Source organism: Nicotiana sylvestris, chromosome 4 (genome assembly GCF_000393655.2).
Source record: "Nicotiana sylvestris chromosome 4, ASM39365v2, whole genome shotgun sequence".
NCBI lineage: Eukaryota > Viridiplantae > Streptophyta > Magnoliopsida > Solanales > Solanaceae > Nicotiana > Nicotiana sylvestris.
Window position 1 is genome coordinate 111,934,854 of NC_091060.1, and position 18,813 is coordinate 111,953,666.

An 18,813-nucleotide genomic window follows, 5' to 3' on the forward strand; every position below is an offset into this window, starting at 1 on the left:
TCATGAAGAAGCAAAAGGAAAGTTTGCCCCAAATTGGAAAGGCCCATACATCGTAAGGAAAATATTGCCAAGAGGAGCATTGTATTTAGGTGATATCGAAGGAAATGACCCTGACACAGCGGTGAATGCAGATGCAGTCAAGAGGTACTACGTCTAGATCATACTCCAAGTGGTCCTGACACGTTGAAAATGGCGAAGGTGTTTATTCCCCACTGCTCCCCAAACACTACCCAATTCTCTCTACCAACTTTTGAGCCGCTTACAAAACAAAAAAAAACAAAAAAAAAAGAGAAAAAAAAAGAAAACAAAACAAAACAAAACATTGATTGAGGCCTGAACTACGTTTGACTTGATTCCGAAAGGATACGTAGGCAGCCTCTCCCTGAGGTTCAGTCACACCAACAATAAAATCCCATCCACCCTGAAATTGAAAACCGGGGCACATCGAGTAGTTGAGAAGTTAGTATCACTACCCCTCTTTACCAAGCACGAGCCTTCAAATCAATTACCAAATATGGTGGGGAATCAATAAGCATCACAAACGAAGACCGTCACACTCTGAATGGAGAGAGATAAAATGAGAGAGTCTCGGCGGTGAAAACCTTCGGGCACCACGAGGCGACGGGAGTAGAGAAACCAAAATGAGAGAGCTTGTTTAGTAAAAACTCGCAAAGAGTGCTATCAAGCGATGACAGGAAGAGAAATGAGAGAGGTCAGCCAGTGAAAACCCGCAAAGGGCGCTGTTGGCCGAAAAGGAATGACGCCACCCCAAGAAGGTCTCGGCAAAGTTCCACCGGTTTTGGAATCACAGATCTGTTCTGGTTCAGGAAAACGCAAGTTCATGGAAGGTCGGACGTCCAGTCCAAAGAGCATGTCATGTCATTTAAAGCCAGCGTTATCTTCCTCAGATAAGTCTTTCTCGTCCCGAAAAGGGTATTCCTTTTCTGATTTGTTTTCCCCTTCTTTGTTTCTTTTCGAATCCCTTTTGCATTTTAACCCCGAGTTCAGGACACACCGGAAAGAGCAGGTGGCAGGTTTGTTTGCACGGAATCCCGTCTCATGAAGGAAAGCACCTCATCTCGTTGATATGATTACCCAAGCATGATGAATCATGACGTCCCGGAGTAGAGGAAAAAGAGAGAAATCTTGAAATCTTCCCCAGCAAGTCCACCTTCGGACAAATCCCCACAGAGTCTCCCCCTGTACAAAACCCCACAGGGTCTCTCTTTTTGTACAATCTCCCACAAAGTATCTCAAAAAAAAAAAAAAAAAAAAAAAAAATCCCTGTTGGAATTTCATCAGCACATCCCCAGCGAGTTCTTTTGTAAATATTCCCCAACAAGCTTACCCCAACAAACCCTGGGAAACCCGTTTTGAAACCAAAACCCAGCATACCCCATTGTACAGAATCCGCACAAAGAATCCACTTTGTAAATATTTCCCCCACATAGCTTCCTCTTGTACAAGTTCCCACAGAACACCTCCAATAAAATCCCCGTTGAGAACCTTCAATCAAAACGGGACAAAAAGAAAAAAAAAGGGGCCTTACGAGGCAAATCATCACAGAAACCGGAAATACAAGCCTGAGCAGTCTAAAGGTTTCGCCGTTCAATTCGAATCAATGGCGGGACTTCGCAACAGAAGTAAAGACGCAACGAAGCAATTGGGAACGATCAAGGTCACCAAACCGACCGTCATTTTCGAACTAACAATTGTTCTTTGTCTGAGAAGTTGAAACAGGTGTTAATCCAAGACAACCGTGCAAGAAGCAGGTGTCGCCCAAAGAAGAAGGTACACGGGTACAAGAAACATTTTGGCAATAAGGAATTCACTCGAAAGGTAGGTTTCCACGAAACTCCCTTTTTATCTTCTACTAAAACAAGAAAATTCAAAAAAGAGGTCTCTCGAACTTTGCCCCCAGCCAATCAGCATTAGGGTTTTAAACCCTAAACTGAATTTTCCTTTAGTCAGCATTAGGGTTTTAAACCCTAAACTGAACTTTTTCCTTTCAGCCAGCATTAGAGTTTTAAACTCTAAACTGAGCTTTTCCATGCAATCAGCATTAGGGTTTTAAACCCTAAACTGAATTTTCCTTCTAGTCAGCATTAGGGTTTTAAACCCTAAACTGAACTTTTTCCTTTTCAGCCAGCATTAGAGTTTTAAACTCTAAACTGAGCTTTTTCCATGAAATCAGCATTAGGGTTTTAAACCCTAAACTGAATTTTCCTTCTAGTCAGCATTAGGGTTTTAAACCCTAAACTGAACTTTTTCCTTTCAGCCAGCATTAGAGTTTTAAACTCTAAACTGAGCTTTTTCCATGAAATCAGCATTAGGGTTTTAAACCCTAAACTGAATTTTCCTTTTAGTCAGCATTAGGGTTTTAAACCCTAAACTGAACTTTTCCCTTTCAGCCAGCACTAGAGTTTTAAACTCTAAACTGAGCTTTTTCCATGAAATCAGCATTAGGGTTTTAAACCCTAAACTGAATTTTCCTTCTAGTCAGCATTAGGGTTTTAAACCCTACACTGAACTTTTTCCTTTCAGCCAGCATTAGAGTTTTAAACTCTAAACTGAGCTTTTCCATGCAATCAGCATTAGGGTTTTAAACCCTAAACTGAATTTTCCTTCTAGTCAGCATTAGGGTTTTAAACCCTAAACTGAACTTTTTCCTTTCAGCCAGCATTAGAGTTTTAAACTCTAAACTGAGCTTTTTCCATGAAATCAGCATTAGGGTTTTAAACCCTAAACTGAATTTTCCTTTTAGTCAGCATTAGGGTTTTAAACCCTAAACTGAACTTTTCCCTTTCAGCCAGCACTAGAGTTTTAAACTCTAAACTGAGCTTTTTCCATGAAATCAGCATTAGGGTTTTAAACCCTAAACTGAATTTTCCTTCTAGTCAGCATTAGGGTTTTATACCATAAACTGAACTTTTTCCTTTCAGCCAGCATTAGAGTTTTAAACTCTAAACTGAGCTTTTTCCATGAAATCAGCATTAGGGTTTTAAACCCTAAACTGAATTTTCCTTCTAGTCAGCATTAGGGTTTTAAACCCTAAACTAAACTTTTTCCTTTCAGCCAGCATTAGAGTTTTAAACTCTAAACTGAGCTTTTTCCATGAAATCAGCATTAGGGTTTTAAACCCTAAACTGAATTTTCCTTTTAGTCAGCATCAGGGTTTTAAACCCTAAACTGAACTTTTCCCTTTCAGCCAGCACTAGAGTTTTAAACTCTAAACTGAGCTTTTTCCATGAAATCAGCATTAGGGTTTTAAACCCTAAACTGAATTTTCCTTCTAGTCAGCATTAGGGTTTTAAACCCTAAACTGAACTTTTTCCTTTCAGCCAGCATTAGAGTTTTAAACTCTAAACTGAGCTTTTTCCATGAAATCAGCATTAGGGTTTTAAACCCTAAACTGAATTTTCCTTCTAGTCAGCATTAGGGTTTTAAACCCTAAACTAAACTTTTTCCTTTCAGCCAGCATTAGAGTTTTAAACTCTGAACTGAGCTTTTCCATGCAATCAGCATTAGGGTTTTAAACCCTAAACTGAATTTTCCATTTAGTCAGCATTAGGGTTTTAAACCCTAAACTGAACTTTTTCTTCCAGCCAGCATTAGGGTTTTAAACCCTAAACTGAGCTTTTCCATGCAATCAGCATTAGGGTTTTAAACCCTAAACTGAATTTTCCATTTAGTCAGCATTAGGGTTTTAAACCCTAAACTGAACTTTTTCTTCCAGCCAACATTAGGGTTTTAAACCCTAAACTGAGCTTTTCCATGCAATCAGCATTAGGGTTTTAAACCCTAAACTGAATTCTTCCTTTGTTCGGCGTTAGGGTTTCTAAACCCCAAACCGAACCTCTCCCCAGCTAGCCGGTGTTAGGGCTCCAGCCCTGAATCGAGCATGCATATCCTCTTTCATCAATTTTATGAACTTCCTGGTGAATAATTAACGAAATTTTCCTAGTGAAACTGGGGCAGAAAATTTCGTTCGTTTGTTTGTTTTTTCCCGCAGGTCTAACCTCGAGCCACACGGATCGAAATGACCTACGAGATGAGTCTCAACTCAGAATCAAAGAAGAAAAGACAAAAGAAGACATTCCGAGATATCAGAGTGAATGGAGAGCGGATTGACTCCAACGTTTAATTAGGGGCTTGAACCTTGCCAATCGCGTCTCACTCAGTATCCCAGAGGTTACACAAGTCGCCGCAACTCGCAAGCATCAAGATTCAGATCGGAGTCTACAAGCAGAATCAGCTAAGACCCAAGATCAAGTCGTAAAAGAATCATAGATAGGAATCTTGTAACTAGCAGTTGACATACATATAAGTAGTCAGTTCAGTTTCTAATTTTCGTTTGGTTGTAATAAGGCGGTCAGTGACGTAGCAGTGACAACAGCAGCAGCAGTAGCAGCAAGCATTGCAATCCCATGGTAGTCCCAGCTACCAAAACTTCCCGAACTACATTGACCTGATTCCTGTTTAGCCCAGGATATGTAGGAAATCTTTGAAGCAAGATTCGGTCAGATCTTTCAAAAAAAACATGCTTCATACGGAGTAGTCCATAGGCAAAAATCGCTCATACACGCTCACTTTATCTTTGCACGAAAACTCTTCGTGTTTCCGAACAAAGAGGGGCAGCTGTGAGCACGTGATTTTTGTTTTACGCGACAATCGCTCCAAAAAGAATTAAAAATGTATGTGTCATGCGTAATTTAAACCATGACCCGTTTGTTAGATGGAAAATTACAAAAAAAACGCATTTTTTCTTTTGTCCTGATTTGTTGCCGTGTTTAATTTTGCCTACTTTTAACATTTTATCCGCGTGAAATAAATATGTTAAGTGTTAATTAGTGGTGCTTGGTTTTATTTAATTAGTTTGTGTATTTAGGAAATTAGAAATAAAGAAAAAGAAGACAAAATTTGTTATAAAATGAATTTGGGCCGTGCCCATTTCAAAAATCTGGAGCCCAATTGAACAGCCCAAACCCCCAGTCCGAACAGCCCACCCCCAGGACACAAAACGACGTAGTTTAACACCAAAACTACGTCGTTTCAAGGCCGATCCATCTCAACCATTCAAACCAAACTGATCCAACGGCCAAGATCTCACACCCCGTACCCACTAACTAACCCGACCCGTCTTATCCAAACCGACCCCCAAGCTCTGAATGAGAAACGACGTCGTTTCCTCATCAAAAGAAAGATCTGAGCCTTCCATCTCGCCTCATCCAACGACTAAGATCAACCCCTTCCAGCCATATATAAGCCCGTAACATACCCTGCCCCCCTATCCTAACCCCAGCCTCCGTCTTCAACCTCATTCCCCATCAAACCCTAGAGCCGCCCCTGTATCCTTCACCATGGAAGCCGGCGGCACGGACGCCGGTGACCTCGCCCCTAACACCGTAGAACCCCCTTGACATCCTGAACCCAAATCTATCAACCACACACCTCGAATCCTATCTCACCTTCTCGAATCTTCATTCGAAGATTCGAGTCGGAACCTAATCTACACCAATCTGCCCTAAATTCATACCAGACACTCCCCAGACCCCCCTCGTGACCAAACCATACTTGGTTTGGTCCGAATCTGACCAGGGGAGTATGAATCCCGGATCTGAGTTTGGAACTTTGTAGTTCTTCATCACTGGCCTATGTCCGTCCAAACCAAAGAGATTAAGGTCTAATGGACCTTAATCGAAGTGTTTCTCATCTGAGAAACACTTCGATTAAAGTCCGTTCACCCTTAAGAAAGTCTGTCCAAGTCCGAGTCAAGGTTTTTGATTTTTCAAGACTTGAGGTGAGTCTTGCTTGCTTTCTTTATTTCTGTTTGGTCCATGTGAGTGATTGAATGGCTGTTCATGTTTTGTTTCAATTTGTATCTTTGAATTTTTACCAACTTCTGTTTGTCCACTTTGCTTGAACCACGGTGTTTGTTTGAACCCCTCCTATTCTGATAAGGCATGTGTACTGGTCGTGTTCCAAATTTGTATTCATTAACTGATTCCTTGAAGTATAATTTTGTTTAGCCAGTACAATTCAAGTCATGTGCCCTATACTTTGAATGTCTGATTTTTGGCTACGATTGTGTATGTTAATGCTAATATAGTCGAGTCGACATGAGTCGTCAATTAGTTTCAACTGCCTGAACAAAATAAATCGATTTGCTTCTGTTGAACATTTGCCTGAATCAATTAAGAACCAAGTTCAGTTACTTATAGTTGTTAATATGATTTCAGAAACCTAAGGCTTGATCTGTAATTGAAATCTGAGTTGATAGCATGTGCACTTGTGCACAGCATGTGCATTGTGCACAGCCTGGTCCCTGTACAAAGGGCTTTTGATTTAGAAATGGTTTGACAGCATATGCTGTCAGATATATTCTACTACCCATGCTTGCTTTTAGTTAATAAAATAGGAAAGGAAAGCCTGCCAGGGAATATTGATGGGGTTATATACTTAAATAACTAATTGGGATCTGAAAAGGTAAAAGACACATGGGAGGGGTACTGTGACATTTGGAAAAGAGGCTGTTAAAAGAGATGGTGTCGAGGCTTATAAAAGGAGACAGAATTAGAGGCAGAGAAAAAAAAGGATATACATACACTGTGAGAAATAAAAAAAAAGAGATAAGAGAGAGGATCAGACCTGAAAAGAAAATATACACACACAGTGAGGGGATTGGGAATTTTAAGAGCTGAAAAGGAAAAACAAAAACACAGATAAAGAGAGGTTAAGGGATAGAAACTATACAACCAACAATCAGAAGCTTTTTCCTCCTATTATTACTGGGTTTTCAGTTGTTAAACCTGGTTTCAAATCAATTCTGATTCTTTGAAATTCCAGTTGTGTCTATTAGCCGAGTGTTTTCATTGGTTTACCACTGGTCTGGTCTGTTTGGATTTCTGTTTCTATTCCACTGGGTGTTGCTGCTATTTGGCTATTACTTTCTATTGGTCATATTTGCATCTCTGCACTCGAGCCTGTTTCTTGCTATTTGTTTTGCATGCTGCTATTCTGCCCTGTTGCTGTTGGTGCTGTTACTGCTGCTGCATTTGTTCATTGTTACTCTACTGATTGCCCTTTTTCTTCAATTGCAAATATTCCCAGGTACACAACCTTTGAACCTTGTATTGTTGAAAGTTTGAAGTTGAAGCAGAAATAAAGGAATGAACGCCAGTTTATGTTATAGCATTGGTGTAAAAAGATAGTTCGAATGTTGTTTGGGCCTGTATTCTTACTGTGAACTGCAAATATTCTGTAGGAACTAGCATACATTTTGTTTAAGATGAACTGTTAGATAGCATGGCTCAATAGTAATGACAGTATGACATGGACAGCATGTTTTGATTTAGTATACATTCAGTTCAAGTATAACACTTGTTTGATTTAGTATGACTGTATAACATAGAGTCATGGTAAGCATTGTATGTATTTTGCCTAGACCACTGAATTGACAAAACTGCGATACTGGGGTCCGGGATAAATGTATCCCCAAACAAACTCCCATACAGTCACACTAAGAGTATGGCTATGAATGCCAGTTCTCTTGTCAGTTCATTCGTTCCAATACAGGTTCGATACTGGGTTTCGTTACAGATTTTTATTTCGAAATGATGTAATGATTGTTGAGAAAAACTGATAATCATTTTTGAGTTCAATTAGTAGTAATTTTTCCTAATAAAACAGCCGATTTCTTTATCAATTTCGAATAGGTTAGAGTGTTAAGAATAGAACTTGGAGGTCGTTAAAACATAACTCAATATATGTTGTTAGTTTGTTTGCAATCTCACTTAGCGAATTAATAAGCATATTCACTTGTTGAAGACAAAGCATGCCGTAGCTCTCACCTCATGAACAATCAATCAAGTAATCAAACAAGTTTAGGTTCGGCAAACATAATAAGGATTCAGTCCGTATTTGTCTAAACCAGCAAAATTCGGCATCATCCTTCCCTTAAAAGATAAATGTAGTAAAATGTAGTTCTTGTAGGGTACCCTTCTAAAATAATGAGACGAGCCTCGCCAAATCAAAAGGCAAATTGCGGGGCCCTCAATAATTGGTCATAATAAATACTTAGAATTTGGGACGGGCTGTTTAGTGAATTCCACTGCCCTCCCCGAAGACAATAACGCGTTAGATTCTTTAGGCGCGACTTAATCAAATCACATTCTTAAATTCGGGTGCGCATTTATGTGACCCAATTTCAAATCTCAACGGAGTCGAAATGTGTTAACAACTACGGGTGCATTGATTGTGACGTGGTTCGAGATACATTTTCACGACGTTGCAATTCTATAAAAGTAAATGATAATAATAAAAGCGGTTAAAACTTAATAAAAGCACATAAGTCACAACATGTATTTAAATCAGATATTTAGCCATTATAACAATTTAAGCGACCGTGCTAGAACCACGGGATTCGAGGGTGCCTAACACCTTCCCTCGGGTCAACAGAATTCCTTACTTAGAATTTCTGGTTCGCAGACTTCATTTGGAAAAGTCGAAAATTTCCTCGATTTGGGATTCAAGATAAACCGGTGACTTGGGACACCAAAAGCCAAACCTTTCCCAAGTGGCGACTCTGAATTAAATAAATAATCCCATTTCGAATATTGTCACTTAAATTGGAAAAACTCTACCCGCGCATCTTACCCCTCAGGGCGGGGCGCGCAAAAAGGAGGTGTGACAATATAAACAATAACAGTGTCAATATTCACCCTTATTACTCCTTGTTGCGGCGTGCAACCCAATTCCACTAGTCCATCTTATTACTCCTCAACACATATCACCCTTATTCCTCATGTTGCGGCGCGCAAACCAATCCCACTTGTCCACCCTTATTACTCCTTGTTGCGGCGTGCAACCTGATCCCACCAGATAATCACATTCACCCTTATTCCTCCTGTTGCGGCATGCAACCCGATCCCAATATATAAATCAGCACCAATCACAAAAATAAAGACAAGTGTTTCACAAGTTAATTCAAATCATCCACAACACTTATACATCAATCCACACAATGAAATATCACTACGGTTATGAAACTTCACCAGTGTAAACTACTCAGCGATAACAACCAAAGTGTATCATAAGGCACCAATAAACCAATATAAGCCAACAGAGTAATAAAACGAAACCATGAAATAATTAAATACTTCAATAAAGAGAACAACAGTTAATATGAAGCAATTAGACATGAAAACATTTATGAGCAAGTAGCAATTAAGACAAGAAATAATGTATTAGGAAACGGGAAAGGGAGCAAGCTAACAAAATGATAATTCGATGGCGCATAGGTACTCGTCACCACACCTATATGCCACACACATGGAATTTCACATAGAAAATAGGTCGGGGATCCCTAATCCCTCAAGTCAAGGTTAGGCCAAACACTTACCGCAAGCCCACGGTTATTTCAAAGCTCAATCACCGATTTACCTCTCGATTCCACCACAAATTCACTCGTATCTAGTCATAATTAACTTAATAACATCATAAATAACTCAACTCTAATGCATAATTATAGGTTTTCTAACTTTTTTCCCAAAAAGTCAAAAACCTGACCCCGGGCCCGCTTGGTCCAAACTCAGAATTCGAACCAAAAACCGATTACCCATTCACTCCCGAGCCTGGATATACAATTGATTTTGGAATCCGACCCAAATCAAGGTCTAAATCTCCAATTTATAAAAATCCCTAATTCTACCCAAACCCCAATTTTTACCATAGAAATCTTAGATTTTTTGTTGGAAATTCATGAAATGTGATGGGAAAGTGAAAGAAAATGGATTAGGTTCACTAACCAAAGTTTTGGGAAAGATTTGGTCTTGGGAGAATCGCCTCTAGGGTTTTAGGATTTGAGAGATGTGAAAAATGGGTAAAAATTCCGTCCAAGTTTTATTTTAAACAGTTGCAGATGTCGCATTTGCGACCAGAGCTTCGCAATTGCGAACTTCGCAAATGCGAGACAGGTATCGCAAATGCGAACATGCTGCATGCCTGCTACTGTTGCAATTGCGAAGCTTTGGTCGCAATTGCTAAGGTTGCCCCTCCCTGATGACTTGCAAATGCGAAGGTATGTTCGCAAATGCAAACTATGCTAGCCCAGGGCTTCTTCGCAATTGTGATAAAACTCTCGCAATTGCGATAAAACTCTCGCAATTGCCAAGCCTGTAAAGCTCGCAAATGCAAAGGCTGATCTCGCAATTGCGAGATCAGAGGCCTGCAACAAATACCAAATGCAACAGCAGATTTTTTTAAGTCCAAATTCACTCCGTGACCTATCCAAAACTCACCCGAGCCCTCGGGGCTCTAAACCAAACATGCATACAAGTCTAAAAACATCATATGAACTTGCTCGCGCGATCAAATCGCCAAAATAACATCTAGAACTATGAATTCAACACCAAAACTCATGAAATTTTCAAGATAGTTCAAAATTTCTAACTTTTCAATCAAAGGTCCGAATTACATTAAATCACCTCCGTTTTTCACCAAATTTCACAGATAATGTCTAAATATCATAATGGACCTGTACTGGGCTCCGAAACTAAAATACGGGCCCGATACCAACAAGATCAAATCTTATTAATTTTTCAAAAACCATTATGTTTCCAGTTAAACAATTTTCTTTAAAAATTTATTTCTTGGGCTAGGGACCTCGGAATTCGATTTCGGGCAAACACCCAAGTCCCATATTTTATTACGGACCCTCCAGGACCGTCGAAATACGGGTCCGGGTTCGTTTACCCAAAATATTGACCGAAGTCAACTAAAATCATCTTTTTAAGCCAAAAATTATTATTTCTTAAATTTTTCACACAGAAGCTTTCTGGTATCGCGCCCGGACTGCGCACGCAAATCGAAGATGGATAAAAGGAGGTTTTCAAGGCCTCAGAACACGGAAATGGATTCTAAAACAAAAGATAACCCTTTTGGGTCATCACAACCGACAATCACACAACTTCGGCAAGTTGGAGGCAAATCCAAAAATCACAAGGAAGCGAATTCTCTAGCTCTCGACTTTCTCCCACTGCTCTCCATCTTCATGCTAAAGCAAAACCTTACAAGAAGAAAAATGAATACTAATCAAGCTTTTGATGGAACGCTACATCAATCAGGACATTTTCATAACCATCCATCATGGGTTTGATAAGCTTGAATTGTCCTCAAACTCAATCATTTCTCTTCTCGGCTTGCAATTAGGGGTGTACAAATGACACCGACAAACCGCACCAATCTGATAATTCGAGTCAAATCGAGCAAAAAAAAATCTGACTATAGTTTGGTTTGATTTGGTTTGGTATTGTAAAAAAAAATGACGATATTCGATTCGGTTTGGTTTTAACTAAAAAATTCAAACCGAAACCAAATCAACCCGACATTATATTTTAAAAGCTTTAAATATATTTAATTCATAAAAATATTTATTGTAATAAAGTTTATAAATATTTCTTAAGCTTTTTCATAGTTTTATCTTTTAACATATTATTTGAAGCACAAATTCTGTGTTTTGTGCTATTAAGATTTTATGGAAAAAAACCGAGAAAAATCGAGACTTAAAAATCCAATTTTTATTGGTTTGGTTTGGTCTTTAGATTTAATAACCCGGTTCAATTGGTTTGGTTTGGTAATTAGAAAATTCGAGATTAGGGTAATTATTTTCAAGCTTGAAATATTCAAGCTTTCCTTTTCAAATTATTTTTTTAGAGAAGCGTAAAGGTCATAGAGGGATTAAAATATTATTGTGAGTAACATGAATATACATCAACATCTTGTGCTTCTCTCTAGAGGTTTCTTCAGCAAATACATAACCCAGATAGAAAAAAAAAAATATGCATTTGATGAGTTAATAACAATAACAACAATCCAGTAAAATCCCACAAAGAGGTCTATCCTAATTTCTACTTTTATTGAGTTAACTAAATAAAATTGATAAATATTATTTTCAGGAACTAATACTATATTTTAGTTTATGTTAAATAATTAAATACATTATTTAATAATATTTGTGTAATTTTTAAATTTTTATATTCGTCGATATTAGGGTATACGTGCAACGAACGTACTCTAAGACTAGTACTTAAACAAATGGAAAGAAACACATGCAAATCGTCAAAAATAGAAACCGGTTTGGTGTTGGATGGGTGACGAGCATGAAACTTGAGATTTCATTTTCGTCCATTTGGAAGAGCTCGTGTGTTGGCTCCACGTTTTCACCTATTTTTGAACCCCTTGTAAAAATTCTTGATCCGCCTGCCATTAACTTCTGCTATTTTTCATACGACAAGGATGAAGTATATCAAGAGCTGTTGGAAGAATTTTTCTTATGCATGCAGAATAAGCACTCAGTTTCTGAATATCCCTGAAACAAAAACAGGAACTTTGTCCACTTTCATCCAGTGGTCATTGTCAATTTCATCCAGAATTTTAAGCACAGTTCTGACTTCTGATGTGTTATGGAAATCAGTCATTCTTTTCGATCCATGTGCTTCTTACGATGCCACTATTAGCCATTAACGAGAAAAATAGGAGAAAGCTCCAACCAGCATAATGCAAGACAAACATTCCTAATCCAACATGTAATTTCTTTTCTTTTTTTTTAGAATTTTTTAACTAAAAAAACTCTAGCACGGAGACGTATAAGTACAAAAGAAAGAAAACCATCTGAGTTTATTTAAGTTTTAGGATGAAAGGACATATGAACACGCTTCCAAGTTTAAATGTAAGCATTAGTGCAGAAACCTACATACATTTCACTATGGAATAAGATCCCAAACCATAGATTCTCAAAAGTGGCATCATTTATCCGCAGCAAGAACCACAGGCAGGAAGAGAGCCTGCAGTAGGAAAAAATTTAATGGTTAAATAGCAGCAGAAAGTCTTATAAAATAATAGCGCAATGAAATAATTTTAGGAGGCGGCATTTTGGAAAATTATTTTTAATATTTTATGCAAAAGCGTAAAATATGTTTATGTACACTGAGAAAATACCGCAAAGCCTTCTCCAAAAAGGTTTTTGCAAAATTTCATAGGAACTTTTCATAAACAAATGCCACCAAATTAAAGATCGAAACAATGAACATACTGTGGTCAATGCCTCGGACATTATCCAATCCACGAGGTGGCCCACGTGGACCACCACCATATGGACCACTTCCAGGACCTCCAGGACCGCCCCCATCCCACTTCTTGCTGGATCCTGAACCTTTTCTGTAGGCATCTGTTTTTTCCATCTATGAAGGCATTGAGGCAGTTAATACATAGTCTACAATAGAATGATAGTAGTACCTATGTGGTTCTTAACCAGGAAAATGAACATCCTTACCGAAAACATAGTTGCAAAAAACACGCTAATGAAGTTGATGATGGACCAAAAGAAATCAGTGATAGTCTTCAATCGCCATATAGAACGTTTGGATTTTACCACACCTGCAACATGAAGTGCATGTATTAGAAGGGTTCTCTCACATTATTGTAAGTTAGCATATGTATCCAAACACAGATGCATGTATTAAATGTTTCCCGGTACAGAATACATTTATTGTAACGACCCGACCGGTCGTTTTGAGCTTTTGCACTTTGCTCGCCAGTTCTCGGGCATGACTTGCCCCGTATGATGTGTTATGACTTATGTAAATCGTTGGTTTTGGTTTTTAGAGTAATCGGAACGAATTTGGAAGAAAACAGTTCTCAGTTGATGCTTGAAATTTGAAAGGTTTGACCAAGATTTGACTTGTTTGTATATGATCTCGGATCAGAATTTTTATGATTTAGTTAGCTCTGTTAGGTGTGTGACTTAGGAGCGCAATCGGAATGGGTTTTGGAATTGTAGAGAAGATTTAGGCTTGAATTGGCGAAATTGAGATTTCGGCATTTTCCCGGTTGATAGGTGAGATTTTGATATAGAGGTCGGAATGAAATTTCGAGAGTTGCAGTAGCTTCGTTGTATTATTTGGGATGTGTGTGCAAAATTTCAAGTCATTCGGACGAGATTTGATAGACTTTTTGATCGAAAGCATAATTTAAGAGTTCTTGGAGTTCTTAGGTTTGAATCCTATGTTAAATTGGTGAGTTGATGTTGTTGTGAGCATTCAGAAGTTTTGAACAAGTTTGAACGATGTCATGGGATGTGTTGGTACAATTGGTTTTAGGTTCCGGGTAGGTTCCGGGTAGGTTCCGGGTAGGTTCCGGGATGTTTTAGGCCGAAAATCATAGCTGTAGCAGGTCCAGAAGGGTTGCAGGCCTCGGAACTCACCCGCGCGGTCCGCACAAAATGAAGTGCGTCCGCGGTGAGTGCTGTGCGGACCGCACAAAATGGCGTGCGGCCGCGGTGAAGAACATTCCGCTGGTCCTACTTCGGAAGCTCATATCTTTTGATCTTCAAGGAATTTTGAGATGATTCAAAAACGAAAGTTGTAGCCCTTTGTGTCTAGTTTCTAGAAAGGTAAAGATATCGCAATTTGGACATCTGTAGCGAAAGTTATGGCCAAAATACTAAAGCTTGTCACTGCAGAGGAAAGTTGTGCGGACCGCACTGGTTTTGTGCTGACCGCGGTCGATTTTGTGCGGTCCCCGGAGGTGGAAATCTGTGGGGTACTCTATAAATACGAGGTTTTGGGTTTTATTTGATATTTTGACCTAGAGAGCTCATATTTTGGCGATTTTTCGAAGATTTTTCAAGAAATTCATCGGGGTAAGTGATTCTAACTCAGATTTGGTTAGAGTACATGAAACTATCCTTGAATTCATCATTTAATTCGTGATTTGGGATGGAATTTGGGAAGAAAATTGTGAAATCTTTCAAAAATGTAAAATGATGATTTGAAGGACCAAATGGTATCGGAATTGGATAATTTTCATATGGTTAGACTCGTGAGAGTATAAGGATTCTAGTTTTGTGAATTTTGTCAAATTACGAGATGTGGGCCTAGGGCTCGGGTTTTGGTAATTTCGGGAATCGCGCCCTTTGTTGATTGTTTTCGCTTGGGCTTTGTTCCCTTAGCATATTGTGACGTATTCGTTCTGATTTTGGATAGATTCGACGCGCGTGGAGGCCAATTCGAGGGGCAAAGGCGTTGCGAGCTAGAGATTTAGCCGGTTCGAGATGAGTAATGATTGTAAATGATGTCCTGAGGGTTTGAAACCCCGGATTGCACATCGTAGTGCTATATTGAGGTGAGACACGCGCTTGATGATGAGCGTGGGGTCGTTTATTATTGGGGATTGTGACTTGGTCCGTCCTGATTGATAATTTTACCGCGTATTTGACTGAAACTTGTTTGTTATCATCATGGTTTGGGTTGATTGTCATATTTGGGCTTCGTGCCAACTATTTGAACCCTCCGAGGATTTTTATCACTATTTCCTCACTGTATTGATTTATTACCTAAACTCAGTCCTGTTGTTTTCCACGGTTTTACAACTCAGCCACTCTTACTCAGTTTTGAGACTTAAATGATATTTCTAAACGATGTTTTGGGTTGAGCACTACTGTTTTACAAATGCCCGAGGGGCTTGTGATGATTTTCTGACTGAGTGCGGCCGAGGGCCAGATGTGAGGATACACTGAGTGATATGAGGCTGAGGGCCTAAGATACTTTATATGCCACGAGGTGGCTTGAGTGATGTGAGGCCGAGTGCCGAGTGATGTGAGGTCGAGTGCCGAGAGATGATGCCACGAGGTGGCTTGATATAGCGCTTGGGCCGTAAGGGGCCCCTCCGGAGTCTGCACACCCACAGTGAGTGCGGGTAGCCATCATGATCTGAGAGTGAGCCTGAGGGGCTGATATTGTTCTGAGAGTGAGCCCGAGGGGCTGATATTGTTCTGAGAGTGAGCCCGAGGGGCTGATATTATTCTGAGAGTGAGCCCGAGGGGCTGGTACTGTTCTGAGAGATTGCCGGAGGGGCAAACCTTTATGTGTTCATCTTTCATATTTACTTGGCATTTTACCTGTTATACTGTGGTATTTGTGTCCGAGGGGCGGATGTTCTGTGCTTATCGGCACCAACTGTTTTGCATTTATTTGCGTAACTGTTGAAAAAGTCATTTTCGAAAGAGGTTTTAAACTGAGTTAAGATGCTTCTAAAGATTTCACAGCTTCATTGTTTTTCTCAAAGGTTTTACACTGCTTCTATACAGCATGTTGGTTTGCCTTACGTGATTTCTTACTGCTCAGTTGTTATTTACTTTTATTACTCACTGAGTTGGAGTACTCATTTTACTCCCTGCACTTTGTGTGCAGATGCAGGTATTTATACACCCGGTAGTGGGTTTTGGCTAATCGATGGCAGAGTTATCAGAGTTTAGCAAGGTGGCTGCCAGCGTTCGCAGTACCGTTTTCTCTCCCTTTTTGCTCATCAGTCCTGTTTTTGTATATTTCAGACCTTGTAATTGTATTTATACTCTAATAGATGCTCATGACTTGTAACACCCCGGTTAGGGCTGTGTTGGGATGGTTTCTACTGTTGTTATCGTTATTTCCGCAAATTATGGTTGTTATATCATGTTTTAGAACTATTTACGATATTTAACTGTTTAAAAGAGGTGTTCTGTTTTGGTCTGGCTGGCCTTATCTTCACAAGAGGCGCCATCACGACCAGGTTCGGGGATTAGGGTCGTGACATTTATCAATGAGGAGTCGAACCGACAGAGACGACTGGGCAGCTTTATTTTCTAAATGACTTGGATCCAGAGAAGAAACTTAAGTTTTTTTCTAGCAAGAAGCTGAGGAAGGTCAATTGAATCAGCTAAAAAAGTGCTTAGCATGCAACTCAGAAACATTGTTGCTCTTATGCAACTTATATTTGAATGAGTTTAACCATGTAAACAATCAATCTACTATCTCAAAAGTTGGAGTCAGCTTTATTTAAGCCCATTTCATTTGAATACCATAGTATATAGTTTGTTTTTCAAAAATAAGGGGTTTTATATAACAAAAAGTTGTCCAAAATCTCACACTTGTCCTTTTTTGGACCTACCAACCAAGCCTTAACTCTCAATTGTTGGTATAGTATGAGTCCTTTACTTTCACATTGCATTATACTATATTAGGTAAGTCTGCATTATTACAGAGGGATAGAAGGACTTTGAGATAATCTCAGTGGAGATTTTAGATCTACATCCTCCCACTTCAGCAACTTCAATCACCACATTGTGCACCTACGGACTGCTACATTTGAAGATCCGCATAGTACATGGCCAAAAACCATCTCATCTGACATTCTCTCATTTTATTCCCTATCTCTATTATTTCCATTTTCTGACTAATATGATTATTTCTACTCATGTGCATTGTATGACCACACATCCATCTTAGCATCCACATAGTTACAATCTTCATCTTGTGGATACATCTCATTCCCTTGCAACATCACCGGTCTAACATTTGTTTCTATAAAACTTGCCTTTCACTCTGTCAAGTATCTTCCTACTGCACAGCACTCTTCCAGCACTTATTCATTTCATCAATCTGCTTTAAATTAAACAAGAATGGTCTTCACTGAGACACCACAGCCCATTTAATCTTATTTCACATTTCTTCTGATGGGGGCTAAATGAAGGTGCATTCTATCTTGGACCTACTTATCCTAAAGTAGAAGTGGAAACAACAATTATACAAAAATCAGTATTTCGAACAATTCTATTTCCAAAAACTTTGAGACAGCTATCTCTCTATGCATTACCTAACAAGTTACAATTATTTATGGTGCTTTTACAGTTTACTATGACCTTATGAAGTTACTCTAAGAATTTACCTCCACATACCACTATTAGATTGCTTCGGTTCATGGAAGGGGAACGAGTCACAACTTAATACTAGATCTAAAACAAAATTTGCACGGATAGGTCTCTTTAGATCATATGACATACCCATTAAGAAACCTTATTTCTTAATCATTTCTCAAGTGAGAGAACTTAAAATACTAAAATTAATAAGAAATGAGTATTAGAATCATGTTTTCCTTGAGTTCATTCACTTAGAAACAAAAGGCATAGATAAATTGTAAAACAGAATTTGAATCACTAAGCTTAGCATTCCAAGTGGCTATTAATCATTTCCAGAATGGTGAAATGCAATTTGGTGTCACTAGGGTTTACCAAATCATAACACCGGCATCAAACAATATAATTTTTCGGATTGATTTCCATTTTGTGGGCTCGGGGTGGAATACTCCAGGGTCCAGGCCAGATAACCGAATGCCCAAATTTATAACTCATAGAGTAGCTTATTAATGTCGGACAAAAGTTATACGGTAACAAACATTAGAAGAATTTGGATTTGGATCTAAAGAGACTCAATTGAACAAGAAGATCCCAACTTCAACTAAATTAAGCAAATTACCCTTTCAATTGCAACAATATCAAGGATGGGACAAAACAAAAACCATGCAATTAATTACAACCCCAAATTTTTGTTTTACCTCAGAAAATAGCAAAACAAAAATTATTTCCATGAAATAACGGCAAATTTGGAATTAGTAAGATGTCTCGAAGGAAAGAAAAAAAGAAATCCCTAGCAATTCCAATCAAGAAGTAAATATAATAACGAAATTAAGGATGGAATTATCGGAACAAAAGGGAGGTTAATTTTACCTCTCTCGACGTAAGCCATGGTTTGTTCCTCTTGCAGAATACCAGAGGGTCTTCTTCTCAACGCGCTTAGCTTTTATCAGTGGTTCGTCTCTCTTTTTCTCTCATGTTTTTCTCCCTTCTACGTCGGCTCAGCAAATAGTAGGTTGCCACGTCATCGCGTTTTCTCTCTTTAACTAAATAATAAATAATAATCTCTTATCCGTCGAGTTTAGATT

General features: G+C 38.9%; 1 protein-coding gene across 1 annotated transcript; it reads right to left on the bottom strand.

The window, feature by feature from the left end:
• Positions 1-12,649: 12,649 nt before the first annotated feature.
• Positions 12,650-18,761, bottom strand: LOC104243485 (uncharacterized). Its single transcript, XM_009798673.2, has 4 exons — positions 18,599-18,761; positions 13,331-13,434; positions 13,091-13,238; positions 12,650-12,842 (listed from the first exon to the last, which is right to left on the bottom strand). The coding sequence occupies exons 1-4, from the start codon at positions 18,615-18,617 to the stop codon at positions 12,808-12,810; spliced, it is 306 nt and encodes a 101-aa protein (XP_009796975.1). The 5' UTR covers positions 18,618-18,761; the 3' UTR covers positions 12,650-12,807.
• Between the last annotated feature and the right edge of the window lie 52 nt (positions 18,762-18,813).

Coding starts and splice junctions, on each gene's coding strand:
- LOC104243485 (XM_009798673.2), bottom strand. Junction 13,239..13,330: donor TTTTTGCAACTATGTTTTCG/GTAAGGATGTTC, acceptor ATGCCTTCATAG/ATGGAAAAAACAGATGCCTA. Junction 12,843..13,090: donor TGTCCGAGGCATTGACCACA/GTATGTTCATTG, acceptor TTCCTACTGCAG/GCTCTCTTCCTGCCTGTGGT.